The following is a 24,547-nucleotide window of genomic DNA, read 5'->3' as shown; positions in this document are numbered from 1 at the left end:
CCTTTTAGATTACACTGAAAGCAATATTGCTATCGTATCCTAGTGAACGTACAATATGCTTCTGATGTTTTCTAATATCTCCTTATAAAAGACTCAGCAAGCTTGACAATAAGTTTAAGCAGGCCACAATGGCTATAAATCAATGGGATTTGTATTGGTAACCTACATCTCATACTATACTTATCTATATTTTATCTGATATTGGTAATAGCATGATACTGGTAGTGAGATAAAGTCTGTCTTTTTAAAATCATAATTCAAAAGGATGCAACAGTGTTCTTCAACATGACACACGTGACATAAGCTACTGACTGACTTACTTGATACTGCAAAGAAATCCTGGAGGCAGACCTCAGAGGCCTAAACATGGATCGAGTGCTCTATCTAAGAGAAGTAGCAGGGATTTGCAACAAGTCCTGTGATCTCCAAAGAGTTTGCACTTAACCACTATCTGTCTGCAAGCACAGATTTATCTCTGTAATTTTCCCATCTGTATTTTCAAGTGCTAAGTAAATGCCTACGATGTGTGTATGATTGTAACAACAGGAAAAATGGTATCGCAATGGTTGAAATTAACAATAAGAGAAAAATTAAGAGATAGTGCAGCAGGATTATTTTGTTCTTTTCAATAAATAGTAGTTTAAGTAAGTGAGTTTTTGATAGAAAACAGTGACAGGTGACTGAAGCAGAACCATAAAATGTCCCAGTGGCAAAGGACTGTCCATTGTCCTCACTAAGTGACAGTAATGGACCTGAAAATCCCTCCTGCCCTCAGCATGGTAGTTCCCACCTGGCTACATTGAGCTATATGGAGAGAAGCTACCCAAAAGGAAATATTGAAATCACTTTCCAGAGCCAGAGATTAAGGAGGCCTGTGGTGATTAAGATTACCAAGGCAAAGAAATAAAACAATGAATTTGGCAAAAGAAATCAGGCATGCAAACACACATAGCTGCAAGCCTATATAAACCACAAGACAGTGCTGAATTTTGCTATTAGAAAAAGGACAGTGGTTACTCCAATGAGAACAGTGAATGAAGGGAAACCCAGATTGAACTTTCAGTGTCGGTGATATTCTGATTTTTTGATTGAATGTTGGTTTGATGAACCTGTGTAGCTTGTGCTGAAATGACAGATGCATTTTACTATGTGGATGTTAAACATCAGTGAAGAATGTTAAAATATTCATGGAGGACCAGAAAGGAGTGAAATGTTGAATAGCCTGAACAAGACTTTCAACGCATGGTAATATAAAAGTCTAAGTCACCAGGACCCTGACTGCTAAATCAGGAAACAGAGAAACAAAGGTTGTTAAAGGCTACCACATGGTCCCACTTGCTATGAGAAATAGCAGCTAACATAACATGGCCTCCCTGAATGTCAGACATTAGCATATAGCTGATATTATGTGTTTCTATATACAAAGTCGTAGTATTAGTTTTATATCAATTCACTGTTACATGAAAGTATCAGAAACTTTAATAATCACACAGAAACAACAATTTATAAAGAGAAAAAAAAGAAAGGAAAATAAGAATCTGGGGTGGTTATAGTGATAATCATTAGATTGTTTTGCCAAGGTGAGGAAAAGGAAAACAGAGACATCATCAGGCAGAAATGCCTGCCCCTGGCTTCAGTCAGGATCATCCAGTTTTTCTTTAATAATGATTTCATAAAGAACAAAGTCCAGAAGACATTAGGTTATCTTACATCGATTAATAGGATCTGTGAATATAAAAGGATGGAAATGACTGACATGACAGTCAACATGAAGACCAGAGAATATGCCTTCTCGTTTTTTCTTTCTTTCTTTCTTTCTTTTTTTTTTTTTTCCCTACTTCAAACATGCACTTGTTCCTTTCATGTGCCTGATAGAATGGATATCCATCCCCGCCTCTGGTTTGAACAAATTTAAGGGCTTGATTTTCTACCCCATTGTTTTCACCTGTGCAGCAGTAAATGTAGGAAATTATTTTGCTCTTATGATATAGCTGTGCCTTATATACTGCTGGTGTGCCCATGGACCTTAATGGAGTGTTGCACTAGGAAAATTCCAGTGATGGTCCATTCATAGACCATATCACTAGGAAACTGCACAAAGTTCATATACATCTGAATTTATTGACATAGGAAGAAAAAAACTAGTATCTATAAATATTCCCTAAAGGATCAGAACTTCCTTGAAAAAATTCATTTTCATTTATGGATTTTTCTTCATATATATATATATATTTGTGTGCTAGCCTGTATATGTCAGATGGAGATGCTGAAATTGATGTCAATTATCTTCTACAATTTCTCCACTGTTATTCTTTGAGACAGTATCTTTTGCAGAACCTAGAGATCACTGATTTGGATAGATTAGCTTCCTGTGAGTCCCAGGGATTCACTGTCTCAAATTTCCCAGCACTGGGATTTCAGATGCATATCACCACAGCACTTTACATGTGTGCTAGGGTCCAAACTCAGGCCCTCATGCTTCCATGGCAAGCACATTACCAACCAAACTATCTCCCCAACTCTCTAATATATATTTGTTAAGAACATTTTTCTTTGAGAGAACAATATAGGGTCCTGGAGAGATGACTCAGCTATTAACAGTGGTGCCTTACAAAACCTGCCAGGCTAGGCTCAATTTCCTGGTCACACATGTAAAATAGGACAAGCATTCTTTTGCAGCAAGATACCCTGCCCAGTATTTGTGTGTGTACTCACAAACAATTTAAAAAGATCAATTTATGCCCTTCCCTTTCTTTACGTATCATCCACAGGGAAAGGGGATGTCATAGAAGCCAGAAATAGGGTTTGCCTTAGGCTTTCTGTGTTTTCAGAAGTAGAGATTAAGAAATCCATCAAGAAGACTGAGGTTTTCTCATTTTTCTTGTCTCTTGTCTTTCTGTCACTTCTCACTTCTGGTAAAACTTCACTTTATGATGTTAATCTAATATATATCATGAAAATATGATGCCTACTTGAAGGTTCTCAAGTTCATATGTCTATATATTGAATTACTTGGAAAGATGTATGGTGGTATAAACATCAACTGTGTACATGTCAAATCTCAGAATTTAGGTGGGTGTGGTGGTTCATGTCTTTAATCCCAACACTCGGGAGGCAGAGGTAGGAGGATAACCATGAGTTTGAGGCCACCCTGAGACTACATAGTTAATTCATGTCAGCCTGTGCTAGAGTGACACCCTACCTCAAAAATACAACAACAACAACAACAACAACAAAAATAGAACTTTATAGCATAAGTGTGAAAAGTATTGTAAGCAAATTTTTAAACATTAGATTAACAGTTCTCAGGGTGGTAAAAAACTGAAAATGTTACCATCATATTATAAATGTGAATTTGGAACTTATTAAAGAGGACTTGGGGAGAAATCAACATAAGTGATTTTGAATGTGAATAGAGAAAATGGAAGCAAGGCCAGTATTAATTGTGCAGAGCATCATATTCTAACAGCTATTGGAACAAGGTAACTAACTCACATCCATACTGAGATAAAGTAATTACAAGCACTGCAGATAATATAGTATGCCAACATGCATGTGGTCAGGTCAAACACAAATCAGAAGGAAAATGATTCCCTAAGTCTGGGTTCCAAATGCACTCTCTAATGGTAGGAACAAGGGGTTCTTAGGAAATGGCTAAGGATCACGCAAGGAACAAAAAGATGAGTACGCACATCTATTACTGCCAGAAAGGAAGGATCTTCAAACTATTCTTCAGATGGTGAGCTCATGGCAAAGGACACAGGGACAACTGAAAGAGTTTCAAATTCCCCAAGCTGAAACCAGACATTGTGCACAAAACAGTATATACTGGATAATAACTCAAAGTATATTTGAAGTGCAACTTTGAGACCATAATGATTAACTAGTGAGAGGCAAGGCAAAGAGGAGGAAAAGATGGAAAGGGGAGGAGTTGAAGGAAAATAAGCATTGAAGGAAGGAGACAGTATAAATCTTCCAGTGTAGGAGAGATCCACATAATGTCTGTAGCATGTTATCTTATATGAAACAGTTGGACACAGAAAGGAAACGATGCAGGCTAAAAAATATTAAAATGTATGAAAATTCATTGTGTCCAAAACTTCTGCTTATGATAAAGACACAAGTCATATTTTAATGGTCCACCATATGACCTCACTTAACTTTAGTTACCTATTTCATAATATAATAATCATACTCCAAGGTAATGGGTTGGGTTTCAGTTTCACCATAAAATTTCATGAAATACAATTCAGTCCAAAACATAGCACATTGTATGTAAAATATGATACTGATATATAACTTATGTACATAACCACATATAATACTGAGTGATAAGCTAATTATATTCCTTTATATTATGACTTTCTAAAACTCTGTACAGTATTTTACCATTCCTAGCCTATAAGCAAAAGCTGAATTAACATGATTTTGTTCCATATCAGTTTAGCTAAGTGAGGATTTTTTCTTACGTTGTGCTGGTTAGACAGGGTAGGAGACTTTTATGAAAAAATGGAGAATGCAGACATAAGTACCAGTAGAACACAGGCACTGAGGCCACTTCCTTGTGCATAGCCCCTTCATGTCCTTGATAGGCACATGGGAAGCTTTACAATAAAGGGTACCAGTTTCTAGCACAGGTTAGTCACTGCATGGTAATTTTAGGAATGAGACAATTGTAGTATACAGGTATCCTCATGGTTCCCTGATTGTTCTTTAGAATTCTGGTACATGACTGGATTTTTCCACCACATTTTTAGGTTTACTTCCCACTCATACAGGTAGAAGCAGTATATGTGTATAAATTTCTCCACAAGCTCCAGAAATGTATAAGGCTATTTTTTAATAATGAGTCTCTTATTGGGCTTAATGTTAGTATATTTGGATGCCTGATGAAGAGGTTTCTTTTTTCTTTTTTTCTTAAGTCCTTCAATGATGTTTTATGGTTGTGTGCCTCAGAACAAGAATAATAATATTCATATCATAAAATAGTTGTAAGAACTTAGTAAATGCAAATTTATGGTGGCTAGAAAAGTATTCTATTTAGTAATAGAATAATTATTCATTATACTAGCCTTCATTCACCAACATTGCTTTGGATTTCAGATGTAATAATGTGCTGGCATTTTAACAATTATTATGCATGTCTGTAACTTTATTTTGTGATCATCCTCAATTTGTCTTCTGAGCTGAGACTACATTTAATATTTGCAAAGATTCATACTTGGTATACAAGGATGAAATGTCTGAAATGGCTATAAAGGCTCCAGCTACCATTCTTTCCAATAAAGGGAGAAACAGTCCCTCCCAACAGTGTTCACATGTAACAGGGACAGACACAGGGGTGCAGCCCCATGTTGGACAATGAAGACTGCATTGGAGACCACATGCTGTGACTGATCTATATATTCTCACCTATAGTCTTATGTGCAGCTGCTTTCTGCCTTTGTCAGCATGTCTAATTATGTAATAAAGGCATTTGCACACATATCTATATCTCTTACTCCTAGGTCTACATACCTATGCTTATCTTTTAATCTTTAATAGCCTTTAACATCTTCTCTATCATTTCTATCTGTTCATATATGAATGTATCTATTCACATAGCTAATGTGCCATATAAACAGCCTCTCTGCATAACATTATTGGTGAAGAGAATAAGAAAACTATGAAAGATTGATGGCTCATCAACCAAGTAATAAAGCCCTTGGCATCTAAAATTTGAATAGCAATATCTCAATATCTTACAATGATAATTAAAAGCAATATGACACACATTAAATCTAAAGAAATAATGTCCATTTAGATACACATATGAAGACTCCAAGAAACCCCCACATACTATGAGAAGCAAAGTTCTCTGGAGAATATGTCATAGCTCAAAACATACTGACAAAGGTGTCCCATATTCATTTTCAGCCAAAGGCTCATTTTCACAGATGTGTGTCTTGGAGATGTCCTGACATGCAGCTGATCCGTTTCTCTGCCAGGCGAATGTGGGCAAAAGCTGATTCTATGAGTTTTATTTGCCAGACCCTTTTAGAATGAATTTTTGGAATGCTTATGAAACACATAAAAATAATCCTGTGTATCACAGCACTGTGGATGCTGATGATAATTAACAGAGATGTAGACCCATATATGGCTTGAATAACACAGAAGGCATACCCTTTTGCCCCTGGAATCAATAAATATATTACATCTTAAAGTATTAATTGGCATCTTAGGACAAAGAGTCAAAACTGATGATCAAATCCAAGGACTATCTAGGTAGAATTCCACCTGAGTTCTTAAATTTACATCTATTATGCAAAAATTTTCTGAAGTGGGCTGGAGAGATGGCTTAGTGGTTAAGTGCTTGCCTGTGAAGCCTAAGGACCCCAGTTCGAGGCTCATTTCCCCAGGACCCATGTTAGCCAGATGCACAAGGGGGTGCACGCATCTGGAGTTTGTTTGCAGTGGCTAGAAGCCCTGGCACACCCATTCCCTCTCTATCTGTCTCTTTCTCTCCCTCTCTCTCTCTTTCAAATAAATAAATAAATAATGAACAAAAAAAATATTAAAAAAATTTTTTTCTGAAGTGTGTTGATTTTCTTTGTAGTAAGTAAAAATTTACTGATTTGAAAATACTTTTCAGTCTTTCAAGTACCAGAACATTTCTGGAATAGAAATCAGTCAATGTCTTATTTTCCTTAGAAGGTCTCAGAGTCAGCCACAATAAGTGTTGGCCATAAGAAGTATTTCTAAGGACAGTAAAGTGGAGAGCAATTTTCAGAGAGGTAAATTTTAAGAACCAGCATGTGGGCAAATAGAAGTTATGTCTCTTTGGAACACAAAGGATCAACCTTAAGATGATCAGTGTCAGTTTAAGACCATTCTAAATGGTAACCACAGGGCTGGGAAGCAGGAAACACAGAAAGGAAAACAGCGAATTTTGGCCACTAGCCATACCAGTGAGTGGATTTGCATATTATGGTTTACTTGGTAAATGGATTGACTGCTCTAGTCTTAGTGCAGATTGAGATACATCAATACTGCTTCTTCACATAGATATTAAAAATGGTAGAACAATTCTTAATTTAATTTCAATCCTCTGAAACACCAAACTATGATGTACCTCTGAACAGGGGAAACATATTTGTAAATTAAATTGAGACAACAAATCACCTTTCAAAGAAATGAATCATTGTTTGATATGGAGGTAAAGGCAGAGGTTGAAAAATGTGATCTCAGTAAGTTCAAATTTCAGGTATTTTTAGAATGTGTTTGAAGTATGTTTTACATAATTTTCTCTTACATAAATATTAATAACACCTTTTATATTACCACTTATAAAAATCAAATGAGGTCTTTTCATCACATATTCTTGTATTTACTGAAAAGTTAACTCTTCGAAAGAATTGTAAAGGCCAATAAAAATAAGACACTATTGTAAACACCAAACTTCCCTCTTAATGAACTTGAAACAAAGGTGAATTGTGATTGTTGATCCAACACTACAATGAATAGTTTTGAAGTTATAGCAGTTTTCAAAATGACTAAAAAATTTTCCTATAAAATTCAAGATAAATCTTCCTTAATTTTATCTACTTATGTTTACATGTGGTAAGTGGGGGTTTAGATGAAAAGAAATAAAAGTGAAAACTATGAGTGAAAAAATGTGAAATTCTAAAACTAGCAAAAAAGTACTAAGGACAATATAATGGATAAATTTTATTCTAGTTTTGGCCACTAATGGACTAATAACGTGGCATGTGATCATTGAGGTATACTAGTCAGCCAATGTTCGCAAAATACAGTTGATAGAATGCTTACCCTAACTTAAATACTGGAGCCACAGCTATGAACAACATGCAGCTGGATAGCTTTTGAGATTGTTTATTTCAATTCTCATAATTTCCTGCCCATGCTTTCCCAAAAAAATATCAATTTTGTTCCTTACTCTAAATCAAGCCAGAGAAAAAGTACAATCAAAACCATCAAGATACATATCTCCCCTTTCTCACTTTGCACTTCTCCTTTAAAAAGAGAGGAATGTGCTGAATTCATTTAAAATGTAGCCCAGAGAAAAAAAAAAAAACCCTAAACCTCTAAATTGAGAAAAAAGAAGTGAGTTAGATTTAAGGCAGCTTGTCAATAAATGACATCATTTTATCTTTTTTAAATATATTTGGTATATATTGTTACTTTAGCAATAAAAAGAACTTGAAAATGGATCAGTTTAATAATTATTTAATTTGAGCATGTTCTTTATTTCTGCCTACAACATGCACTGGATAATGAAAAGGTGAAAAAAAAAAGAAAGAAAGAAAGAACGAAAGAAAGGAAGGAAGGAAGGAAGGAAGACCAAAAAAAATTAATAATAATAAACAACAGTTATTCTCTATAAACTGGAGCCATCAGAATTTGCAATGCACTTTTCAGAAACTGCTAATTTAATATTTAGTTGCATGGTAAATTAACATGTAGCCTTATATAAGTACAAGATATATTTTTATTAGATGCGTGTTTCTAAGCCTTCCTTTTCTTAAAACCCTGGGATATTGCTTAATTGTTCTAAAGATAATAATTTTCGTTATAATGAGAGGATACATCTAACAAAAATTTCTTTAAATTAACGCTGCTTATTCACTTTAACCTATGCTGATTTCACTCTCAGTTGGAGAACCTGTTTGTCCTTTGCAGAAGGCAGTGAGAACCAAGGACAACCAATATCTAGCAACAAACAAGAAAAGATAGCTGACTCCCTGCCAGGAGGTGAAACACCACTCGCACATCGCCCAGGGCCCATGTGAAAGCACAGATGAACTGGAGAGATGAGCAAGAGCGCTGCTTCCGCGGCGAGCCTGACAACCCATGCCACGGTGACGGAGACAAACAATGAGTATCTGCAAAACGCACCAAAGGAGGATTTCGATTTCAGAAGCTGCTGAGAGGTCACCACTAAAGTAGACTTAAAACACACTCACCAAGTCTTAGGGGACATTGTGGTAGAGGGGGCAGAAAGATTGTAAGGGCCACACCACGGCAGGAGGAAATATCCAAAGACTGACTAATCCTCTCACAATCATAACCTACAACCCCATGGTGAATACCAGCAATCCCGCTAGGGAGGCCCCTCAGTGGAATGAGGGCAGGGAGGAGGGAAATGACGGTACAAACACATGTGTCCATACAAATTTCCTACTTAATTTTAAGTTTGGACTCCCCTAATAGAGGTAACATGAATTTTTAAAATCATGATATATTAATACTTTAAAGGAAGAAAAAAGAAAACAAGTTTTACTTTAGCCTTTAAAATGAGTTTTACTTTGTGCATTAGACCTTTGAATACAGTTTGAAAAATCTATTATGAATTTATTACTAAATAGTACTTAAATAAATTTAGCAAGTATTTTGTAGTCTGTTAGGTCCATTCTCAACCATCTGCCTTCTGATGGTATAGTGTAATATAAGATATTAAGTGTGGCTGAGGTAGGAAGAAATCCATCTCCTATCCTACAAAGGGCAAGGGAGTAAGGGGAATAGTTCACAGCAGCTAAACATCACTGTGGGGAATCACGTGAAAAGCAAGGGGGGTGCATGGAAGTAAATTGTAACAAGGTCAAGGACTAGTCCAATTACTAATTAATGGCAAAAGTACTTAGCTTTTTCATTGTTGGAGAAAGAGGGAAGGTGAATGAAACACAAAGAACCCTATTGTATTCCTTTGGAGTTTTGTCCTTCCAGTAATTAAAGGGTGTATTATGTCATTAGGTCTGTTATGAGAAAGTATAAATTGTGTTGCTTAGCAGCAAGAATTTGTCTTTTCATAGTTCCAGAATCTGAAACCACATCGTTGGTTTTCCCATGCTCCCGTAAAGGAACCTCCATGTACTAGTATTTGACTTATAGCAAAACAACTCACAATTCTATCTTCATCTTTATCTGGCTTTATCTTGACATGTATGTGTCTTTACAAAAACCTTTCGTAAGGGGTCCAATTCAATGCAAAATAGACTGAATTTAACTACATCCTCAGGAATCTTTCCAAATAAGGTCAATTATTTATGGTTCTTATTGAAAACATTTTGAGTGAATACAATTCAATTTCAGATACATGTATGTGTTTGTTTTTGGTTGTGCATAGTGTGTGCACGTGCACTCATGTGTGTAAGCAAATGCATATTCCCATTACATTCATAGGCTCTGTTTTGACTAAAAAGAATGTCTGTAATATTGGCTCACTAAAAGCAGTGAAGAAAACTGGTTGTCAGTCTTTGGTATACAAGTATTGTTCTCTTAAAAGGCTTTAGATTCCTTTGTGTTAATAGCCAGTTGACTATAGAGCTTGAGAAATTTCAGAAAGGTATCAAATACTTTATTGGCTACATGGTCAACACTGGAACCTAAAAATGATCACTATCAGCTTTCCGGACATCACGCTCAAATGGGAAAACATCTGAGCATCATGATGCATAATTCAAATAACTATGATAGCATGAAGTAAAACAGAATTCAAACTTCAAAACAAATGTGAATAAATGTAGAGATAATGAGTAGGAAGAAACCAATATCCTTTGTTTTAAGAGCTCCTAACCAATGAATGTGTATGGAATGAAAGACCAGAAAAATCTGCTTGCTCTAACATATGCTAATAATTAATTCAACCAAGAAGTTTCAATTGATGTTAAAATTTGATGTTTAGAGTTTGATGAGAAATAAGATATTTATGAGATCTCAAAGGATTAAGCACAAGGAGAAAAAATAACTTTACAAGAGAGACATACAGCAGGCACCTCCTCAGAGTAGTGATCAAAGATCCTGTCATACTTATAGAATAACAAAAATCTGGTACCACCTGACATATGTCAGCATTGTATTACCCATGATAGCATTGTCAAAAATACCTATTCTGAAGCTAATCCAAAGGAAACCTCAGACAAACCTTATGGAAGAGATTCTATAAAATAGTTGTTCTGTACTTGCTAAATATAAAGACCATGACAGGGGAAAAAAAAGAAAAAAGAGATTGAAGCACATTTTGAGATTAGTAGTTTCTAATGCCTTTTACCATAAAAGGACTCGATTACCACAATTAAACACCTATGGCTGAGGTCCTCGTATAGTAATAATAGTCAACATTAAGTCCTTACATTTCATGGTTGTTTAGAAAAACATCTATGTGGGGAGATCTTCCTTATGGGATGGGTGAACATGCCAATAACTTATACTATTGTGGTTTAAGAAAGGTGTTTGGGTTATACCTGCCACTTTTCCTAAGATTAAATTCAAAGTAAAGATGGGCTTCCCTACAAAAGATGACTTTAGCTGGATGTGGTGGTGCACGCCTTTAATCCCAGCACTTGGGAGGCAGAGGTAGGAGGATCACCATAAGTTCGAGGCCACCCTGAGACTACATAGTGAATTCCAGGTCAGCCTGGGCTAGAGTGAGACCTGACCTGGAAAAAGAAAAAAAGATGACTTAAGGTTGGTTCCCATAAAACTAAACAAACAAAACCTTGTAAAATATTAAATTATGGAATACAAAAATATGAATAAAACATTGCCACATTTTCCAGGAGGAAAATGTCTGAATTATTTATTTATTTATTATTATTAATGACATATTTTGTATGGATACATCATGTGTTAGTACCCTGTTTTCCCTGTATTTTTAACAATTCTCCTTTCAAGTGAATCCTCACTTGCATACTCTGTAGTGATTTGCATTATCTCTTAGGTAATATAACCACAGAAAGCAGTGGGGTCTGCCTTTTTAAGCTACATAGTTGCTAAATCTTTTCCTGACCTTCTTCTGACATTTCAATTAATAATGTTTTGGTGGAGAGTGTATCGCCTCCTGCATCCACCACCAGCAAAACCAGGGTCAAGTCAAGTCATTTTCTTTCATCTTTATCTTTTATGCATTAGCAGTACTTCAGCTATAGCCATTTACACAGGGATCTTAATTAATTTGTATTGTTATTTGAGTTTCAATGTGATATATCATTTTCTTATTGTTAAACTAGTCACAGTACTATCTTTGTAATTGTATAAATCTCACTCATTTTTTTTTTTTTTGCAACTATCTTCTCACATCTTGGATTTAATTTGCAAAGTATGCTGACCTCAAAAGCTCTCCCACCTTGGCAAAACATTAGCTGTGACAAATATACAGTAGGACTATTGTGCTCATATAAGCAAAATTCTCCAGAGTGATTATATTAGAGATCAGTAGTGCATGCTGGCTAAACCCAGGGGACATAAAGCCAGATGTTTTGACTTAAATCCCATCTCCTTAACTTAATATCTCCTACATATTATCGATTATTTCCCCCATTTCTCTTTTTTAAAGTTTTTGACAATTTACTATATCCTTGTGATATAATGTGATCATAGTCTTTCTCATTTATTCCCCCCACTTTCTGATTAAGGACTAAGGAAACAGCATTAATAAACTTATAGTGATCTAATGGATAATAGATACATTCAATACATACAAGTTTTTGACACAGATTGATCATTGACACAATTAGTAGAGCTGTGGGTCCTCAAGAAAATTAAGACCTCCAATTTCATGTTTTACAAAAACTTAAGCGTAGCAATCAACACAATAATGCTCAACAGCTTCCTGATGTCTCACAACTTTACCACCATTTTTACTACTATGTCCTCTTGAATAAAATAATGTTTTTCCAGTATGCAAATTTCTTACACCAATAAACAACTTTAAGCAATTTTTTACAGGCCACAGTATTCCTATATTAAAGATAATATGTGGAAGCGAATGACAATGTAATGATTGTAAAGAAACTGAATGTATTTTGTATCACTTCTATTTTAGGTCATGTGGTTATCATTTGTATCTTTTATTTATTTATTTATTTTATTTTTCTCTCAAGTTGGCCTTGAACTCACGCAGATCCTCAACCTCTGCCTCCTGAGTGCTGGGGTTAAAGGTGTGTGCCACCATGCATAGCTTGACCTTTTAATTTTCCTAATCACTCTTCCGTTCATGATGTGTTGCATATATGAAATATATAAAGTGAGGCTAAGTTGGAGTTTGCTGCATACACAAGTGTAAGTCAGTTTGGGAACTAAATAACCTGAGAATTTCTAAGTCAAACACAATGCTCATGGTAACTTCATACTGATTTACACATCTTGCCTCAGTTAAAACATCCCTATCTTAATGCACAATATTAAAATATATACTTAGAGTTTATGGAACAATAAAATGGAATATTTTTTCATTGAAAAACTAACATCAGTGTTCAATACCCATAGTTAAAATCAGACATGTGAATATCTTTATGCAGAATTGCTATAAAAGTGAATTCTCATCAAGTGCTAAAAATCAGTGCAGAATATAAAAGAACCATGTTTCCAGCTTCCAAATAAGATATTTCTAAATGAATTTGGCTGTCATTTGGGCAACATATATGTGTGTGTGCTTTGTCTTGACAGCTTGTCAACTGGCAGACTGTTCCTGAACATCACATTTGTTTTAGTTTAATACTGGTAAATTTCTCAATTATAATTTTTCACTTTATGCACAATGAAATCCCTCTGTCCTAGCTGGCATTCCTTGGGACAAACAGGTACAGGCACTGACACTTTTACAATAGCAAAAGAAGAAAAACAGAAGGAATAAGACAGGTTTGAGGCAGGGAAAGGCAGGGTGAGAACACTGGCAGCGAAAGGGGATAGTAGCTGACCTTCAGCCTGATATTAACCTTCATGAGAAACGAAGGAAATAATTCACACTTGACAATAAAATAGCATAGGTGCTTCTGATTGCTTTCACCAGAGTGGCTGGCATCCAACAGAAACCAGACACAAATTGTTTAAAATCAATACAAAAGGGAAGGCAGAAAGGTAACATGAGGAACAGATTAATAAAAATAGTTTTCAAAGCTGCAGCAACAACCAATTATGGGACATGCATTTTCTTTACGACAGAGCTTTACCTCGTGTTGTATAATGCAATTCTCAAACAAATAAAGCAAGGTGGGGTGTGTTACTGTCACATTATACCTCAGGAAATTAGGCAATAACTTAAACTTCTCAAAGTACATAATAAGGGATGGAAACAAGACTGAAACCTGCACTTGCAACTTCAGTACTTTCTCTATGACTTTTAGAAGACAAATCCAAAGTGTAAAATTCAAAATATTTACCTGTGTGTATACATGCTTACATATGAATGGATAGATTTGTCTGTATACATACATGAGACAGAGAGAGAGATTACTGCCTTAAATCACTAAAATAGGTCATAATTATATATGCATATTTTATGTATATACTTACAGGCACACATGTACATTGAATGTTATAACTAATAATAACTCATAGCTTTTTTGTTTGTACTGATGGAATTAGGAGATGCATTTGAGTTTTTTTTTTTTTTTCTTTTACAACACATTCCTCAAGCACATGACTTAAATTCAGAGTAAGAACAGTGTCTGATAAATTTACAGTTCAATGGATACAGAACTGACATTAAGGTGAAGAAATCCTAGTAATGAGGTAATAACAGCTTCTGCTTATTGCTTATTGGTAAATAAAATAAAGCATGCCACATGTATCAGACATGTCAATCAGTCTTTAAAACTGTCTCTCTAAAATCTAGAATAAAATTAATAGAGCAAGTTCCTTGATCTTACAGAGTTGGTCAAAGAAGGATAAAAAAAAGATATAAAATTTGTGTAGTGCTTCTCAGCTTCTGTTTCTATGTCAGAACATAAAAGTAGTGGAGATATGGAGATGGTTGTGCTTACTCTGTTTTTTTGTTTGTTTGTTTGTTTGTTTGTTTTCTAAGGTGGTACCTATGATTAAGAGACAGCACCCTACTAGGATCTCTTAAAATTTCCTTCCTGAGAAAACATGTTATTTCAGCCAGATATATAGCAATGATTATGCTTTGATGATGTGGAAAGATAAATAAAAATTGAATTACTTGCATAAGAGGAAGATAAAATGAAGTTTGGGCAGGGGAAATATATTGGTAAGATATGAATGTTCATGATCACTTCTGATTTGCTATTGCAATAGGTATAGTGGCCAAAGACTTATTATATAAAAGTAACAGAAAGGACATCAAATGAAAATAAGTCATCCATAGTTTCTCTGACTAAGGAGCTTGTATATTTTTACTCTATACAAAATAAATACATATGGAACATAAGCAAGATGTTTCTCCTCAGTGTAACACTAGTTTTAATCAGGTATTCTATTTTTTTTTTCAGTTCTGAGATAACTCAGAGACATTAAAATCTGAGCCAGACAGGCTGATACAAGAGTAAAATGAGATGATTCCCTAAGATTATACTACATTACTATATTGAATTTGATTACCTACTTGAGCTAAAAGGTAAGACCTTATTGGTAAAGACACCATAAGCTGCCTACAAAGAACACTGAGAGATCATGCTAAAATCCGAAAGGCAGCCAGCTCTCTGATAGTACTCATAGTGCTGGAAAGTGCTCCATGGGCTACTGAGGAAAAAGGAAAGCCACCAACCTTATGAACTGGCAGGGGATCCTGCTAGATATTACATCATTTATCCAGAAAGACATATGCACCCTGTGCAATAGTGGAACTCAGACTATGTGAGTAACTAGTGGCTCTCTGCTTGGATAAGTACCCACTAAATTGGAAGGAAAGCATAGCTGATACTGGGTACCAAGTTAGCATCCTAGGGAGACAGGTAGACTCCAGTGGGAAGCTCCCACTAGTCTTTGCTGAAGGAAAGGTTACACCCATCAAAATTTCTGATAATCATCTATTCTACCTATAAACATGACAAGAAGAGATAGTTTGTTCTGTATGATAAATTGAGCCAGCTCTTGTACGTCAGCCAGGGTCCAGGTGAAACCACAGAGGAATTGGTAAGATAAGCAAGAGTGATGCTTCCACTGTAAGCCTGTAAATCTGCTCCAGAGTGATGTAAACAGAAATTGAGTATACACAAAATATACCAAAACAAGAAATGCAGAAGTCGCTGAGAGCTCAACACTAACATATACTTGACACGGGCCCACCAAGGCTCATGGACCATTTTGGAAGGAAGAAAGACTAAGGTTCACAGGGTGGGAAAGAGTATCCAGAGGCACTGCCCACTTCACAATGCCTGAGTGATGATTGTTGACTTCTCTCACAACTCCATATCCCACTACCCCAAGGTGAATGTCAGGAACCCCCCTGAGGGGACCCTCAGTAGAATGGGGCAGGGAGGAAGGGAATAGGAGCAACACATGATTTGTCCATACAAAGAAAGTTTTTAGAGATCAAAATAAAAAAAAAAAAGAAAAATATTCCACTACAAAGCACCAGGAAGATGGCATAGCAGATAAGAAAATGAGGTTTTGGAGGATCTGATGTGTTCTGATTTTGATTACACATAAAATTAGCTGAGTGTGACCACACGTATCTGTATACCCAGTCTTATGGGGAATAGAGATGCAAGATGTTTCAGGAAAAAATTCTATTTCAAGGGAAACAACTGAGTGATATAGGCTTCCCAAGGTTCAACTTTGATCTCTGTGTTCACATATGAGGCATGCATCTGCACACACATGTTTTAAACACTGTACATATACCACACAAATACCCTTCACCATATGAATATACCACACTACTAGTACCACTACAATTAAACACACAAACACACACGCACACACACAGGACTATAGGGCAGTTAGTAGTGGTTGAAACTAAAGGGTGAGAAACTACAGAGCCTGGAAGGAGGAGAAGTATTCAACAATATCCAATTCATATGATATGTAGAATTTCAAAATGTAATAGAATAATTGATCAAATCATGTAAGTCAACAGTAAACAGAAAAATAATTTTGTAAAGAAAAGCCATGATTGTGAGTTTTTAATGTGGAATTGGGGAGTTATTTTCAAGTATTGCAGGTGTTCCAGCTGCAAAAACTCAGGAATGGTGTACGCAGTCACTGGAGCACAGGGTAGGATGGGCTAAAACAATGGAAAGGAAAAAGTGAATAAGGGAGAAGAGGAGGGAAAGAGAGAAAAAAAGGGAAAAAAAAAGAAGAGAAGACATGAGAAGGAGGAGGAAAAGTAGAAAAAAGGAAGGAGAAAGGAAGATAGCTAGGTGGATAAAAATAAACATAAGGCATCATTACAAACGGAGAGTAAGCCACTCAGAGACAGAACAGATGATGATGTTAAGGGAGAATCACACTGAACAGCTAAAATAAATTAAAATGTTAAGTGCACGTTGGGTAGGTAAAGGCCACTCTGTATTATACCTGATAATGGACAACAAATGTATCCTTGAAAACCACAATCAATACTATGCATTTATTAGTAACTCTTGTAAAATTGTTGAGGACACTATCCAGCCATGCATTTACTCCTGGCTGAGGCATCTGATTTTATTGTATAGAATCTATAAACAAGGCTTTTGATTGGCCTTTGTCAGGCAGGTGATATAATATGAAATTTGGTGTCTTGAAAAGAAGAATGTACATGTTGTGTTTACCTAACCCTGGGATTTGGTTTATATTTCTACCCTTTTTTATCTAATTGTTTTAATACATCCACCTGCTTGTAATTTATATGACTTTTCAAAGTAGTACACATCCTTAAATGTGATTTGTAAGGAAGGAAGGTGCACACTGAACATATAAACATGACAGGCTCCTATTTCTCCACACACTTCATCTCCATGTGAAGATGCACAAACAAATGATTAAACATGAAACAAATATCAATAGGATTAGCTTGGCATGTTGGAACAAATCTTGATAAATCCGGCTCAGTAACAATACTCAAATTGCACATCTGTGACAGGAATATTAATTTAGCTATTGAAATAATGTCGTGTAAAGAGAGATATTTCGATAAAACTGCTCCTCTGTCAGTTTCTGCCACTGAGGGAGTAAAGCAACTGAATTGTGGAATTTAGGGAAAAAAAGGGGGGATTTGTAAATGCGAATTAGAGATAAGAAGGTAATAAATGTCCTCTAGTCAGCAACTCAACATCCCTGATGCCAGGCACAACTGGAAAAATGACTGTGGACTGGAAACATACTTACCCAGAATGGACATCTCTGGAACAGTAGCATGATACGGCCCATTGAGAAACTCAGGCGCATTGTCGTTTATGTCTTGAACTTTAATAATAAATTCAGAAGGAGGTTCAAGAGGTTTATTTGTCTCCCAATCCACTGCCTGAGCCGTTAAGGTGTACTCAGCTTTTTCTTCTCGGTCAAGTCTTTTTATAGCATGTATATCTCCAGTTATATCATTTATTTGAAATATTGTCCCAGCTCCATCACCTGATAGGATATACTTGATTTTTTTGCTTCCAGGATCCAGGTCTGTGTGTAACTAGAACAAAAATAGCATTAGTTAGCGTTAGAAAATAAATGTGAAATGATTAATCTCCACCCATGTATCAAATTGGTTCTTGTCACAGGACTGTGACAGGTTTGTTTGTTTGTGTGTGTGTGTGTGTGTGTGTGTGTGTGTGTGTGTGGTTGTTGTTCGTGTTCTTGTTGTTAATGTTGAAAATATGGTATGAATAGTCAAATTCTTTGTAGATGTAGCATTCAAAACTAGTGTGTAAGCAACATCATATAAGAATGTTAGAATATTTGTTAAAAGGCTCCATGTGTTTAGCATAATCATGGAATGATATAAAATCAAGAAAAGTTTAAAAAGAAAAGGACTGGAGGGATAGCTTAGCAGTTAAGGTGCTTGCCTGCAAAGCCTAAAGACCCTGGTTCAACTCTCCAGGTCCCAGTTAAGCTGATGCTCATGGTGGCACATGCATCTGGGGTTCATTTACAGTCCCTGGTGTGCCCATTCTCTCTCTCTTTCTCACCTTCTCTCTGTCTTTAACAAATAAATAAATAAAACTTAATTAAGAGAGAAACGCATGCATTTTTTTGACTTATTAATGCATACGTGCAGAATTATTACCAGCTGCCTTCTTTGAAGCACTCTCCATGAAACAAGACCTGAATCACTGAGAGATAGCCCAGTCTGTAATGTGGCAATGCCCTGTCTCCTAAGTATAAAAGCTATATTCAACCACACAAACCACATAAATCAACCTTGCTTGATGCATTGACCTTATAATTCCAGCATGGGAGGTGAATATAGCTGGATATCTAAAGCTCATTGGACAGACAGTCTAGCCTAATTACCATGATCCAGACCAATTTGAGACCCTGCATTTAAAAAAAAAAAAAAAGATGGTCTATGTTCCAGAGGAACAGCTTGAGGTTTACATCTGGCCTCCCCATACACACTCATACACCTGCACCTGTACACACATGAGCATGCACACACATGAACATATACATTAGCACAGAGATTAAAAAACAAAACAAAACGTGAATCACTTATAAAATCATTCAGTTATAGTTTAGGAAAAATTGAGTTGATATGCACTATGAAGTATGAAGAACTGAGGATCATCACGGAACACACCCTTTCGAAGGTGCATGTTTAATAGGATAAAGAAAGGGCCTCCCAGGACTGGGGACACACCATACACACACATAGACACACAGCACACACACACACACACACACACACACACACACACACACACACACACAAGGTACTCTCAGAAATCAACTAGGTTGTTTGTTCTACATACACAAAAAACATCCAAGAACCTGGCTTATATAAAGATTTTGTAATTTTATTAAGGCTCACATTTTTTCATTAATTCCTAAAAATCTTGTAGCTTAGGACAATCCTATTTTCTGGGGAAGAATATCAAGTATGGAGTATGGTTCATATGTTCCAGATGTGGAGTTCCCATGCCAGTGTCTTTACATAGGAATTCAAACCTATCACAGGTCACCGAGGCAAGTATTTACTTAGTATATATATATATATATATATATATTGAGCTTAAAGATTCAGCAAATATTCTACCTGACATAATTGGGTACATGTAAAGGATTGCAGAGTCCTTGTTTTTAGAAATCTGTAATTTCACTCTCAAGAGGAAAACAGGAATGTTCTGATACATAGTGATTCCCATTAAACTATGCCAACTCCTGTTATTTTTTAAAAATGACTAGAATAAAACATTAATAGATAATATTTGTAATATTTTTAATTTAAAAAATACTGAATTACAGTAGCAAAATACTGTATAAATGTACATATTGCCAGTGTAACTCAGTTACTTAATTACCAGTATATGTCTAATGATTGCTTCATGAGATTTCAAATATTAGTTCAAAAAAGAATAGTTTTGTGAAAAGAATCTCCTAGAAACTCAAAAGATATTGTATTCTTGTATTCTGTTGGGATTCCTTTACTTGAAACAGGCCCTATCACTTTTTTTCACCACTTTGAATTGTACTTAGCACTTCAATAAATGAAAAGAAAGAATTATGAAAAAGACATAAAAGCAACAAAGAATCCAAATGCATCTAGAGCTCATGCTTTACTTTGAATATTTTTTAAAATTACAGCATGAGATTACATCAAATATTTATTGAATCTCAAAGTGTATCCCTTTCATTTATTGTATTAAATTTATGAACAAGAACAAATATTGAAATGCCACTTTATCTTAATGAATATGGGATTATAATTCATTAATATGATATTAATCCTAATTTATGATTGTTTTAATTTATGTGCATTTTAACATTTCCATTAGCATTTTTATTAAAAAAAGAAAATTTGAATAATATATAATTCATGAAGGCTTCCATTCACAGGCAAGCCATTCTGGAGACAAGGGTGATTGATACTCATATGTATCACTACTGCCTGAATTTTTTTACTAATTAACAAATTAACCATTTAAATTGATTTTATTATTTATGTTAGAAATTACTTCTGCTATAATTTCTTTCTAACTAACAATAGCATCTGATTAAGAATTGTATTATAATGTGAGATTATGATGATACCTTATGCCTAAAAAATAATTATGAAGATAGAAAGATAAATACAGAGTTGATTGGCTGGAGAGATAGTGTAATGGTTAAGGTACTTGCTTGCAAAGCCAAAGAACCCAGGTTCAATTCCCCAGGACCCACGTAAGCCCAATACACAAGGTGGCACACACATTTGGAGTTTATTTGCTGTGGCTAGGAAGCCCTGTTTCTCTGTGTGTGTGTGTGTGTGTCTCTCTCTCTCCCTCTCTACCTACTTCTTTCTCTCTCAAATAAATTAAAAGATTAAAAAAAAAATACAGAGTTCAGCAGTGGAGTGATGGTTCAATGTTTAAAGGCACTTGTTTTCAAAGCCTGGTGGTCCAGGTTTGATTCCCTACTACCCATGTAAAGCGAGGTGCACATAGCGGCACATGTACATGGCGTTAGTTTGCAGTGACAAGAGGCCCTGGTGAGGCCATCTCATTTCCTCACTCTCTTTCTCACTTTCTTTCTCCTTGCACATATATAAATTAACTATTTTGTAAAATAGATTTGAAAATGTAATATAGTGGTAGGGTTTGGTCTTTTTAAGCAAAAAAAAAAAAATCATTGTTATTTAAACTTTAGAGATTAACATATTTTGGGGTAACCTGAGTTATTTTGCCTATAATATAGGGTTGCATCAACCTGCACAACTGATTATAGAATTTGGGACTAGATATGTACTTAAAATTAAACTTACCTAAAATTATATTTAAACTGAAGTGCCCATATTAAGTGTAAAGATAGTTAAAACTATTTTCATTCCATAACATACTCAACCCATCCAATTATCTAAAAACACTGGAATAAGCCCACTTATTGCACATGAGTAAAGTTCCTAAGACTTTATTCGAAAATAGCTGTCACACAGACAGCACTGGAAAAAGTTAGAAACTATTATATGCATCCATTTTTTCAGAAATTCACTTTCGTTCATCTTAAAAAAAAAAAAAAAAAAAAGACAGAGCCAGAGACTAATTATAGCCTTTAAGCAAGTATTGGGTTTCTATGTTTTATCCTTTTATTTGTGTCCCACACATGTGCACAAAGTGGTACATGACTTTTGTAGTGAAGCAACTACATATTATAAAGATAAGATTGTGATTTAAAAAAGTAACTGCTGGGCTGGAGAGATGGCTTAACGGTTAAGCGCTTGCCTGTGAAGCCTAAGGACCCCAGTTTGAGGCTCGATTCCCCAGCACCCACGTTAGCCAGATGCACAAGGGGGCGCATGCATCTGGAGTTCGTTTGCAGTGGCTGGAAGCTTTGGCGTGCCCATCCTCTCCCTCCCTCTCTCTCTCTCTCTCTCTCTCTCTCTCTCTCTCTCTCTCTCTCTCTCTCTCTCTCTCTCTTTCTCTTTCCCTCTGTCTCTTTCTCTCTGTCACTCTCAAGTAAATAAATAAAAATGAACAAAAAAAAATTAAAAAAAAAACTTGTTGACAAGAAAGGCAAAAAAAAAAAAAAATCACTTAGAAGCTCCCTGTTTAGTCCTTAGAAACAACTGAGGAGGCAGGTTAAAAGCTGTTTGTACTGTTCATCCTTACATGTCTGTTAGATCCACAGACTTACAGAAACAGCGCTGCCCCATCAATAAGACTGTGCTGGTGTGAGCCAGTGAAGCTACAAATATCCCAGCATGGTAAATGATCAAAGTTGTACAACATCTGGAGGTGTGAGTACTCTCTCTCCCAGGGACTACTTTGGCTAACTGGAACAGAATAAGGGTAACATGCAAATCAGCCAGGAAAGGTAAGGCTCCTGGGCTGGATTTAGTCCAAGGAGGCCTTATCTGTTCACTTAGTAAGTATGTTCAGAGTACCCCTTGTTCTTACGTGTTATCTTAAAAGAATAGAAATAGAATAAGAAGTCATACCGTCATGGCCTCTGCTGTCAAAAGTACATGGTTTTTTTGAGGTGAACACAAACAAAATCTTGGGGGAAGTACAGCTGTAATTGGTATCATTATTATCAGTTGTTATGGCTTGAATACAAATTGTCCCTGACAGGCTAATATGCTGAAAGGTTTGGTAATGCTTTGGGACCTTTAAGGGTGTGGCTCAGTTTGAGGATATATAGATCACTGGGATCATATCTGAAAGCTATAACACATCCTTTGTCATATGTAACCCTGCAATCTGCCATGAGGTGAAAATATTTTTTGTTCCATCCACTCCCACCACTATCCCATGCCACTCAAGCACAGGGATCCAAGTAAGCTTGCAACAAATCCTCTGAAACCACAATAATAAGTCTTTCCTCCCTTATTTATGTCGAGCATTTTGTCATAGCACTGTGATAATAACTAACACATAGAAATCAAGTATGTGTTACCTAGAACACATCTTGCAAATATAGGCCTGTGTGCCTGAGTGTCTGGGTGCTGCCGCAAGCCTGAGAACGAACTGCATTTATTGGAGTTGCAGAGTTGTCAGGTTCACAGTGGTGATCTCAGCAACTCACATTAAGCCTTCAAATTTTGGAGCTGCAGCAGGCCTGCTACATAATGGGACCAAAATCTGAGCATCAGCTTCATTACACCCTCATCATCTTCCACGTATTTGCATAACACCTTCCAATTAAAAGGCACGTTTTTACTACAACAGTCATGCAAAGATGATTTGCATTTCATTCTCCTTTGTGCTCTCTGCCTCCTAAGGTGATTGTCATGTTGTTAGAGGATCAGTAAATATTTAAGGGTTACAGTGAAGGTAAAGGAAGGAAAAAAAAGAACACTTCTCACGTTATTTCCAAAGCAATGACTTAAAAATGAATGCCAAGGAATTTAGAAAATAATATATCTAGGAAACTAAAATTTTATCGATGGTAAACACAGGCTCTTGAGCATGCCCAAGTATGATCTCAAATTTAGCATACAATGTAGGAACGAGAATAAGTCAGATCAGTGGGAGGAAGTATGGGTGGGCAGATTCAATTACATGATAGACTACTTTTTTAACTATATTTACTAAGTAGAAACCAGGCGATGAGCTCTCAGCTTATCTATGAATAAATTATCATCCATAAATTGCAACCATTCCACGTCAAAATTAGAACCAGCTAATTGGACTTATTTGACCTAAATCTTTGAGATACAATCTAGGGCAGATACATATGTAAGCTGATGGAGGGGTCTTAGGATAGGCAAGGAAAAGGAGAAGAAAGACAGGCAAGCTTTGTTGTTAATTCTGAACTGTTCTCCAGGAGAGCCAAGAGTTAGTCTCAAAATGTAATCATTATGACTTCTAGTTCAACACTCTTCTTCAGAGCACAGCCTTATAAAGGATGCCAAGCAAAGGTGAAATATGCCATACAAGAGTGAGGTCCTGTAGCTGTATCCAAACAGCAATGGACAATAATTTCTGTGAGATGTGCTAGAACTAAACAAAGTGTCTCTGATCCTTTGGTGCTAAGAAAAGCATTATTTGATAGTGATAGATGAAGTGAGAATGAATGGGGTGTCATGCTGGGCTGTATTATATGGAAAAAATATTCATATGCTGGCATGTTTCAGCATTTTCATAAATCTAAATAATCTAAATTGCCTATTGTTCAGACATTGTATTCTTAACAAGGTGAAGAAATGAAACAAAATACATAATAGAACTAAAGCAATGTAATATGCAAAAAGTCATGGTTT

The 24,547-nt window shown here is 35.8% G+C and overlaps 1 protein-coding gene across 4 annotated transcripts in view; it reads right to left on the bottom strand.

Annotated features, from left to right (window-relative positions):
• Cdh8 (cadherin 8) overlaps positions 1-24,547 on the bottom strand; it is a 406,878-nt gene that overhangs the window by 247,015 nt on the left and 135,316 nt on the right. For all 4 annotated transcript variants that reach the window (XM_004663485.2, XM_012949876.2, XM_004663487.2 and 1 more), the window contains one exon: positions 18,049-18,343. In XM_004663485.2, coding sequence (XP_004663542.1) covers positions 18,049-18,343 — 295 coding nt within the window. The remainder of the gene's footprint in view (positions 1-18,048; positions 18,344-24,547) is intronic.

This window comes from Jaculus jaculus, chromosome 1 (genome assembly GCF_020740685.1).
Source record: "Jaculus jaculus isolate mJacJac1 chromosome 1, mJacJac1.mat.Y.cur, whole genome shotgun sequence".
NCBI classification, from domain to species: domain Eukaryota; kingdom Metazoa; phylum Chordata; class Mammalia; order Rodentia; family Dipodidae; genus Jaculus; species Jaculus jaculus.
The sequence above is the reverse complement of the archived record's forward strand: the minus strand, read 5'-3'. Positions and strand labels throughout refer to the sequence as shown.